The 10,674-nt window shown below is 37.5% G+C and overlaps 2 protein-coding genes across 2 annotated transcripts; one reads left to right on the plus strand and one right to left on the minus strand.

Moving 5' to 3' along the window:
• Positions 1–283: 283 nt before the first annotated feature.
• Positions 284–3,411, plus strand: LOC126621496 (pentatricopeptide repeat-containing protein At4g01030, mitochondrial). The gene has a single exon (XM_050290001.1). The coding sequence runs from the start codon at positions 451–453 to the stop codon at positions 3,184–3,186; it is 2,736 nt and encodes a 911-aa protein (XP_050145958.1). The 5' UTR covers positions 284–450; the 3' UTR covers positions 3,187–3,411.
• LOC126621503 (abscisic acid receptor PYL3-like) lies at positions 3,384–6,522 on the minus strand. The gene is made up of 3 exons (XM_050290013.1): positions 6,041–6,522; positions 5,116–5,331; positions 3,384–4,142 (listed from the first exon to the last, which is right to left on the minus strand). The coding sequence occupies exons 1-3, from the start codon at positions 6,161–6,163 to the stop codon at positions 3,927–3,929; spliced, it is 555 nt and encodes a 184-aa protein (XP_050145970.1). The 5' UTR covers positions 6,164–6,522; the 3' UTR covers positions 3,384–3,926.
• Positions 6,523–10,674: the final 4,152 nt, after the last annotated feature.

Consider the following 10,674-nt stretch of genomic DNA (forward strand, 5'->3'; position numbering starts at 1 on the left):
TTTAGAGAAACCTCCAGTTTGTAACCGTTGGATAAAAATTGAATGGTCCGATGGACCTGATCAGGAGGATCCTCTCAATATGCTCAGGAGAGGATCCTGATCCGGTAATAACAACACCAATTCTGACTCACATCACATATAGCAATTAGCAGCACACGTAAAGTATCAAAACTCGACCAACTAAATTGTTTGCCACTTTTAAAATGGCATACAAAAAGTGTTTTAACTGGGTTCAACCAACTCCGGCCGGACCCAATAGCAATCATTCTGACATAACCGGCCGGTTCAAAAAGAATTACGTAAGAGGATCAACCTTATCCAAAAGAATCCAAAAATCCAAATACTTTCCCAATTTCCAATTGCAAATATGAAATCTCCCCAATATTCTCATAACTGCCATTTCTTCACAGCCAAACTACCTTGGCTTTCCTTATTAACTACCTAACCTCCATGGACAAACTAGCTCCATTTCACCACCTCTCCACACCTTTCCTCTTAAACCCGACAATCTTCAACCCCCCAAGAACCCAAAAAGCTCCAGGCTTTACCTTATTGGATGACTTGGGTCAGGTCAAAACTCTGAATTTAGTGAAAGCAAGGCATGCCCAGATGATAAAATTGTCTAAAAAGAGTAACATGGATGCCAAGGGAAATAATTTGGTCACATATTACTTGGAATTTGGTGATTGTAGGTCTGCTGCAATGGCTTTGTTTGCCAGCTCAGCACAAAACTATCACTCATGGAGTTCTTGCCTAGATGAACTTAGAAGATTTGGGGGGGACCCACAAATTCTTGAGCTTTTTTGTGAGTTTCATGGAGGTGGAGCGATGTTTAATAGCAAAGTTTTTTGTGTTGTTTTGGAAATCTGTGCAAGTTTGAAGAAGTTGTGGCTTGGGGTGGAAATTCATGGGTATTTGATCAAAAGGGGTTTTGAATTTGATGTGTATTTGAAGTGTGCATTGATCAATTTTTATGAGAGTTGTTGGGGCATAGAAAGTGCCAACCAAATGTTTGATGAAATGCCTGAGAAGGAAGATATTTTATGGAATGAGGTAATCAAGCTCAACTTGAAGAATGGGAGATGGGTGAAGGCATTGGAATTGTTCAGAAGTATGCAGTTTTCACGTGCTGAAGCAAACAGTTCTACAATTGTCAAAGAACTACAAGCTTGTGGAAAAGTTAGAGCTCTCAATGCAGGAAAGCAGATTCATGGGTATGTTTTAAGATGGGCATTGGATTCAGATTTGTCAATATGCAATTCACTTATTAGCATGTATTCAAGAAATGACAGATTAGAATCAGCTAGGAAAGTTTTTAATTCAATGAAAGATCGTAACTTATCGACGTGGAACTCGATTATCTCTTCTTATGCTTCACTTGGTTGTTTGAATGATGCTTGGATTCTTTTCCATGAAATGGAATTGTCTTATGTGAAGCCAGACATTGTGACTTGGAATTGCCTTCTGTCAGGACATTTTAACCATGGCTCATATGAAGCTGTCCTGGTGGTTTTGCAGCGAATGCAAAAAGCGGGCTTTAAGCCAAATTCAAGCTCTATCACTAGTGTTCTTCAAGCGGTTACTGAGTTATGTGTCTTGAAACATGGGAAAGAAGTTCATGGTTTCGTGATAAGAAATGGGCTTGATGAGTATGATGTTTACGTAGGAACTTCGTTGGTAGACATGTATGTGAAGAATGATTGTTTGTCCAGTGCTCGAAATGTTTTTGATAATATGAAGAACAAGAACATTTTTGCTTGGAATTCATTGATCTCAGGGTATTCCTTCAAGGGTATTTTCAAAGATGCTGAAAGACTATTACATAACATGAGTCAGGAAGGAATCAAGCCCGACTTAGTTACATGGAATGGTCTGGTTTCGGGGTATGCAATGAGGGGCCTCCATAAGGAAGCTTTGGCTGTGATTCATCGGATTAAAAGTTCAGGGTTAACTCCTAATGTGGTTTCATGGACTGCTCTTATATCAGGCTGCTCGCACAATGAGAATTACGCAGGCTCACTCAAGTTTTTCATCCAAATGCAAAAAGAAGGTATCAGGGCAAACTCTGCCACCATATCCATCCTACTTAAAGCTTGTGCAGGCCTATCATTGTTGCACAAGGGTGAAGAGATACATTGTCTCAGTATACGAAAAGGTTTCGTTGAGGATGTATATGTAGCCACAGGACTCATCGACATGTACTGTAAGGCAGGTGATTTCAGAAGTGCCCATGAGGTTTTTAGGAGGACTAAGAACAAGACTTTAGCTTCTTGGAACTGCATGATTATGGGGTTTGCCATTTATGGCTTTGGGAAAGAGGCTATTTCTCTTTTCGAAGAAATGCGAGGAGTAGGTGTGCAGCCAGATGCTATAACCTTTACAGCTCTGCTCTCTGGTTGCAAGAACTCGGTCTTAGTTGATGAAGGATGGAACTTGTTTGATAGTATGACAACCGATTATAACATAGCTCCGACAATTGAGCATTTCTCTTGCATGGTAGATCTTCTCGGAAGAGCTAGTTATCTTGACGAAGCTTGGGATTTTATACAAACGATGCCATTAAAGCCGGATGCAACCATATGGGGTGCTTTCCTCACATCCTGTCGAATCCACAAAAACTTGAGGTTTGCAGAGATTGCAGCAAAGAATCTCTTTGAGTTGGAACCTCATAATCCAGCCAATTATGTCTTGATGATGAACTTATATTCAATGTCAAATAGATGGGAGGATGTAGAGCGTCTTAAAGATTTGATGAAGAATGCCGGGGTGAAAAACGGGCCTGTGTGGAGCTGGATACAAATTGATCAGACAGTTCATGTGTTCTCTGCCGAAGGGAAACCTCATACCGATGCAGGAGAAATATATTTTGAATTGTATCATCTGGTTCATGAGATGAAGAAATTCGGGTATGAGCCTGACGTTAGCTGTGTACATCAGAACATTGATGAGGCGGAGAAGAAGAAGCTGCTGCTAAGTCACACAGAGAAACTGGCCATTACTTACGGACTGATGAATACGAAAAGTGGAGAACTTATCAGGGTGATTAAGAACACACGAGTTTGTTCCGATTGCCATACAGCAGCAAAATACATGTCGTTAGCACGTAAACGCGAGATTTTACTCAAGGATGGTGTCCGGTTTCACCGTTTTAGTGAAGGAGAGTGTACCTGCAATGACTGCTGGTGAGGAAGATCAAGGCAGATGGAGTGAAAACTTCGCCCAAATTGGTCAAGTTTTTGGTGAATGCTCCTTACAATGCACAGAGCTCTGCGAGGATTGCTGAAGCTGGTTTTTCAACCGCCAGCCGGTTAAGATTAACAGAACTTGGGTTACTAGGAAAGCCCCTGAGATGTACATGTTCTTAAGGTTTTACAGAGATATCATAAGAAAGAATAGGCCATTTTTACTGAAGTTTCGACGTATTATCCAACAAGAAGAAAAAACGGAAGTAACGCGATTACAATAACTTATTAAGAATGCAAATACATAAAGTATACACACAAACAACGGAACAGCGGCTCGACGCCCTGAATCCTCCCTGTCCTACAAGATGAAAACCCCAATTCCATAGATACCATCTCTTTCCAAGACATATATTTACAGATCAGAGTCGTACTAACATCGGTATCACCATGCACGAAACCCAGGAACAATAAAACTCACAGTAGCTTTCCCTTTCCCTTCATGGAGAGCTTATAAAAACCTAGAAAGCTCGTCCTTGAAACACAAATACGAGAAACCCCAGCATCGTTACCAGAGTGAGGAAGGATGTTCATCAGTCGGAAATGCTAAAAGCAGCAATGTTCCCAAAGCTTCTGTGAATGGAAGGAAAGCTCGTACTATCCCTACAAAGCATCTAAGACAAAAAAACCACATGGTTGGTATAGCTATAGTCCATCGTACTCCTGTGCCATCCCCCAAATCCACTATTGATTGATAGGTTCGGTTCGGTCCTGGACAGCCATCCTCTCTGAGACATCAGCCAAAGACTTGAGATTGCACCGGATCAGAGCCTCAACAAAGTAGCATGTCTCATCCTTGGTATTCCCATCAGGCACATCCACTACAAAGGATTCAATAACAAGTGTCCCTGGTCTTCCTTCAATAACCTCACGGTGGACGGTAATAATTGAAGAGTAGTTCTGCAAATCCAAAGAACATATAGAAATGAGGTTGGGAAAGCATACTTGTACCACATAATAATACCGAAGTGTAAACAATATGATCCAAATATTAACGAAAAAAAATAGAAAACTAAATTGAGCATGATAAATTAACAAAATATACTTATTTCATGCATGTGATGGCCAGATCCTGGCAGCGTCATCTGCCTAAAACAAAATTCCAACAAACTAAAAGCCAGACAAAAATTGCCATTATCAATATTACATGTTTTAAGCTTAAGTCTTGAGACAAGTTGAGAATATTGCCAAGGGCAATCACCAAGGACCAATATCTGCAGGCACATGTTACATGCATTCCTCATACCATGCATATGTAGCATGTGAGATAATTCGACATACACATGGCCCGATCCACGACTGAGTGCCTATGGCTATCACAAACAAGCAGCTAATGCTAGCAGTCAAACACACTCTCTATCCACTCCATCTATAAATAGAAAGCAAAACAAATCAATTATTTGCAACACAATTTGGAAAATTAAGATATTAAAACGAAAAAACATTGTCAAAAGCATTGAAATCCAAGCTAAACGGTTACTCGTGATGTATTCACAGCCAGGGAACCCTAAAATATATGCTGGTGATTAAAGAGCAGTCACAAATTAACATATAAGAAACCCTCAGGCACGCAGATGGAACAGTCCCAAACTACAAATCAATACAGTAGTTTTTTTTTTTTTTTTTTTTTTTTTACACTTTTACTGCCATGTGTACCCGAAGTTTTACTTGGGTTAACCTGAAACTAACATAGCCATCCATGGTGATGGCACGAGTTATTTGTAAAGCGTGGAGCTGTGGAATGTGCCGCATACGCGTGGCATTAAAACACAAGGGCTACAAAGCAGCAGACACAAGTGTACTTCCTATTTGACAATCAGCTGGATAAAGCAAGAACACGCCAGTAGGCAAAAAGAACAAGAAAGCTTCTTACCCTTAGCCTATGATCACCGCCAACAATCCTGATGCCAAGAATGTGCTCATCATCATCAAGAAGCTCCAGCCTCTCAGTGCTGGTTGTTGCGGGAAGACCAGATTTAACATTCACTTCTCTAACGCTCCCAATGCCAAGGTCCCCCTTCATGGTGCACCGACTAACAAACGGCTTGTACTTCTGCGGTTGATCAAATCTCCTCACCAAGGACCAGACCTGATAAAATAAACCAACTTGATCACACTACTAAATCAACATCTTATCAAAAACAAAACAACAGTGAACCCAAAAGGAAAGCGTCAAACTTCCACTAGATATTTGCCATTAAAAAACTAACAATTTGTTTGGCTACTGAGAAAGTGCAAAAAAAAGGAAGCATTTTCTTTGCGTGCAAGCTAAAATTAAAGAAAAAACGGCAAAAGAAAAAGAAACCCCCTTCCAATTTTCATAGTTCTTTTACATTATCTTACAATATTTCAACAACCAAATGGATTATACCTAACAAAATAAGTACAACAAACTGAAATTAAGCCCAACCATACAAAATTCAATTTTACTAAATCATCCTCAACACCAAAATTACTTTTAGCAACCATAAATTAGGTGAAAATAACAAACAAACTCGAATATTACAAAGACCAAAAAGCTAATAACAATTTCTCAACACATATCCGACCCAATTGAACAAAGTAATAAAAGCCCCAGAAGAACTAACATAAGAAAGAACCCAGAAAAACTTCCCATCATCCCCAATTTCCCAGATCTCCAAAACCCAAAAAAAGTCAAACCCACAAAAAAAAAATCCAATCTTTAACAAAGAGTCATACAAATCAACACCACCCAAATAAAAAGAACCACAATTCAGAGCTCGGTCAGACGGTTCAGAGAGAGATAAGGAGAGAGGGAAAGTTAGAGAGAGGCTTACGAGATGCACAGGGGCTTTGATGTGCCTGACCAGAGCGGAAGTGCACTGGTTCTCTCTGGGCTCGTGCCTGTGGTGCCTCCTTATGTACTCCGCCTCCACCGAGTCGCCGCCGCCGATGCTCATTTTCCGATAAAGTTTTGTTTCCTTTCAATCTCACAACCCTCACACCGTTTCCTTCTTTTTCTCTACAAACAAATGAGGAAGAAGGCAATACAAGACGGACGCTTCCAGAGAGAGAGAGAGAAAAATGCTTTTCTTTATTTCTTGAAGAGGGAGAGAGAGAGAGAGAAGAGAAGGCAATACAAGACTGACGCTTCCAGAGAGAGAGAGAAAAATGCTTTTCCTTTCTTTATTTCTTGAAGAGAGAGAGAGAGAGAGAGGGAGAAGAGGAGGACGAGAGAGAGAGGCTTTCGGTGTGAAAAGGGGAGTGCCTCAGCTTATAGCTTGGCGGGTTATCATAAAACCTATGAGAGGAGGAGGAGAGTCCACTCTCCCCCACCGACAATTTAAATTTTTAATTCCAAAATTTATGCCCAAAGCCTTCTCTTTTTCCATTGGGTCCATTTGTACTAATTTACAAATAATAAGATAATTACAATTAATTTATTTAAATTATAGGTAGATTTATAAAATATGTGTATACTTAACAAAATATATATATATATATATGCGTGTGTACAATGTTAGGTAACATCTTATGTGAATATAGACTTAAATGTCTTGTCATATCATTATTAGACACTACACCTTCAACGTAATAAGAACATATCAATTACTCTGTGTACTATAAAAGTGAGATTCAAATTCGAGTGCAGAATTCTAGCCATTTTAACTAAAAACGAGCCTCTTCGGCCCCATTTGTTGTCCTGTATTAAAAAAGTGCTTTATGCCTTTGTACAGTTTATTCATTTTTTTTTTTTACCAGTAAAATAATATGAAAAAAATTCCCACAAAATTTTGTCTAGGTTGGCATGGTGGTGATGAATTGTGTGGCGACAGACCACTATCTGGGTTGGTTTGTTGGGTGGTCAAGTGGGGATGCCATTCATTGGGTTAGCTTTATGGGTTTAGTAGGTATGGATTCTGCTGGCTTTGTTTTATTAGCCACTGAGCAAGTGGATGATTTTTAAAGTCAAGATTTGAAGGAGTGGGGTTGGGGACGATGCCCACTTGCCTGCGTTAGAGCATCTTTAACGCAAGCCAAATGAGATTTGTTTTGTTACTTTAATACAAAAAAAAATGCAATAAAAAAAACTCAAGCATCTCTGTCCAAATAAATGTCAAAAGTAAGAAAAACAGCAGTAATATTTTCTAATCAAAAATTCAAATATGATGAGACAAAACATGAATTATCAGCCCTCATTTTTCAGTTAATTACTAAATGCATTTTTACTTTTATTTGTTTTTGGTAAAACATTTATTATAATAGTTTATAAGGTAATAAAATAATAGTTATATTTGAACGAGATTTTTTCTTCTGTTTTTTCTTAAAGTGATGAAGAGTGCCTTATTTTTGAAGTGAGGGGTGAGAGGGTTTTTTGGAAAGTTAAAATGGGTGTATTAAGATATTTTCTCATTTAAAAAGTAAATATTGGGTGATTTCAGTATATGGGATGTAGTTAATAATTTGTGAGGTGTTATTAAAAAAACAACCATTTGACATATCAAATGGAGCATAAAACTTTAAAAGTTGTCAAAGTGACAAAATGTCACATAGGCTGTCAATTTTATATTTTATGTTTTAAAAATTTGACATTTCATTTGAAGATGCTCTAATAAATTAGCTAAATACCTAGCTATCATAACTTTTTAAACAGTAACTAACTAAATTTAGCTAGGAGGAGAGAGAAATTGCATACTAAACTAATTTTTTCGGTTTGGTTTGATTTTATAACATGAATCGGTTTGTTTGCCGGACCAGGATCCTCTCCTGAGCAGATGGAGAGGATCCTCCTGACCAGGCCCATCGGGCCGTTCATTTTTTATCCAACAGTTACAAACAGGAGGCCCTTCTAAAAGTTATAATAATTATAACCGTTAGATAAAAAATGAACGGCCTGATGGGCCTGGTCAGGAGGATCCTCTCCATCTGCTTAGGAGAGGATCCTGATCCTTGTTTGCCCACCCTTAGCTGAGTTACTCATGCTTTTAAGGAATAGAATAAACTTAAGAGCTTACATAGAAATTCCAACTCTCGAATTGGACCCAAATTTCAGCATTTTAAAATCTAAATAAAAAACTTGTGTCGATTAATCGATAATGACAAAAAATTTACACAATTAATTGACCGACCGAAAGGGGAGTTGTACTAACTGTGTTAGCATTCGAATCAAAGATTGAATTAGAAAATAAATGAATATAATCTTCGTTCCACCAATATCAAAGGATAATATCAATGAGTTGGAATAAAGATGAGGAATAATGATTAGAGTAGTAGTCCAATCCCTCAAGTCATGGAATTACTTACATCTAGGGTTTTACCCTTTGAGTTTACTGTTTACCTATAAATGGAATGTGATGAATGCAAGCGTGAACCTTTTGAAAATCCTTCCATGGCAACAGAGCCATCTCCCTTGGTCATATTCCCAGCTAGTGGTCCAAGTTTTGTTGCTTCCCTTAGGTCATCTTTAATGGAGAGGGCTAAAGGTTTAAAAGCTAAAAAATGATCTGATTTATCAAAAAAATACCTCTAACCGATGGTAGGGGTACAATTATGTGAAGCCCACCATGCTATTATTTGACCAAAAAAGCATGCCAAATGTAAGCCCCCCTCTTAATCTTTTATTTCGGACTCAACTCCTCAGTTGCAATAATTAATTCAAATTCAATAGCTATATTTGAAAAATTCGACTGTAGTTTAACTAAATTAACTAATAAATTGAAACTTAAAACTAATAGATTATTGAGATGGTTATGTTTAGCCCATTCGGTTGGTGATGATACTTGAGTATGGTCTGACATTGTTTCATTAAAAAGTTTTTTTTTTTTGCAAGGTTATAATTATAGACGGAGCTATATTTAGCACTTTCGGTTAGAGTGGCATTAGCTTTTGTTTGTGTTATGTTTGCCACTTGCTTTTGAGTTCTTCACACTTTCCATGTGAAATCCACACGAGACAAGAGAGCTGACACGGTTTGGTATTAAGAAACAAAAGCCAAGTGGCCAGTTTCTGTTTTTTATTTTTTCCTTTTCTGGTCCATCATTTGTCATTTTCTACTTTTTTAAAACCTAATTTTTTTTTTTCTCTGCTCACTTTCAAACTTATTCTCTCATTATTTAACCAAAAATATAAAATATATTATTCTCTTATTTATGCAAAGCCATATATTTAGGACCCTACCTCCAATTGCAACTTTGTTCTTCTTTGTGAATATTACTTTGGTCGACATTAACAAACCAAAATACCCCATATCATTAGGTTAGGACCTTCTTCCCCATAAGCCTCACTTCTCTCCGATCTATATGTAATCTCTTTTTTCATTTTCTACAACTTTCTTTTATACTAAAAGCAGAAAATTTTCGACTAATTACCATAATGAGCCATTAAAATAGTATAGTATCGAACTGGTTACAACACTTGCTTTTGTTTCTTTATTGTAAGTGATGAAAAATGTCACTAGACACAATACTAGTGACATCTAAATAATTAACTTTTGATGTTATATTTGACTATACAGATGGATAATTTACATTTATTCACACAAAAAAAAAAGATATATAATTTACATATGTTAGACTTAGATATTTAATCTTGGTTTTTTTTTTAAAGAAAACAAAGACTTTAGACTTATTATTTAATTTACATTGATTTGTTTATGAGTTAAGATTGGAGGCACACATTTGTGGAGCCAAAAATATTCACAAGGCGACACGTGGGTTTTTTGGACAAAAAGGACAAAAATACCCTCGAGGCATACCGGGTCTCCTACACGCGAGCAGTGGAGAATCATCCATCAACCAAGTCAGAAGTACCCAAAATGGGTAACAATTCAAAACCTATTTCATATATGTTTTTACCTCATTTTTTCCTTATTCAATTAGCCATTTATTTCAAACATTCCATAACATCCTCAACCAATTAATATAATCAATATATTAAAGGCTAATTACATCACCAAATCACCCCAAAATCACACCAAGGGCCGGCCATTCCCATCCAAAAAGAGCCTATCATATTCTCTACCTTTTCTACCATTTTCCCTTTTTAATTACACTAATTAGCTAGCCAATTAAACCCATAACCATCAAAACATTCCTTTATGTTTAAATTAGCCAATTAATCATAATAAATTGGCTAATTAAACCTAAATTAAACCTAAAAACCCTAGCCACCTCCTAACTCTATAAATAGGCACCTATTCTCACCAAAAAATCAATTCCAACACTTTGGCAAAAATCCTAAAATTCTCTAAACACTCCTTCTCTCTAAATTCTAACTTTGGCATCGGAGATTCTTCGGCCAAAGCCCCCCCATTCATCGTGGGCGCGTGAGGCTCTTGGCCTTAACCTAAAGTGTTAATTGTTTTGTAGGTGCAAAATTGTCCAAGATCAAGGAGGAAGAAATTTGCATCCACAAATTGGTGCTTTCATTGAGAGTTGAAATCCATACTCGTAGAAGACTCTCGCACAAAAAG

This window comes from Malus sylvestris, chromosome 1, assembly GCF_916048215.2.
Source record: "Malus sylvestris chromosome 1, drMalSylv7.2, whole genome shotgun sequence".
In the NCBI taxonomy this organism is placed as follows: Eukaryota; Viridiplantae; Streptophyta; class Magnoliopsida; order Rosales; family Rosaceae; genus Malus; species Malus sylvestris.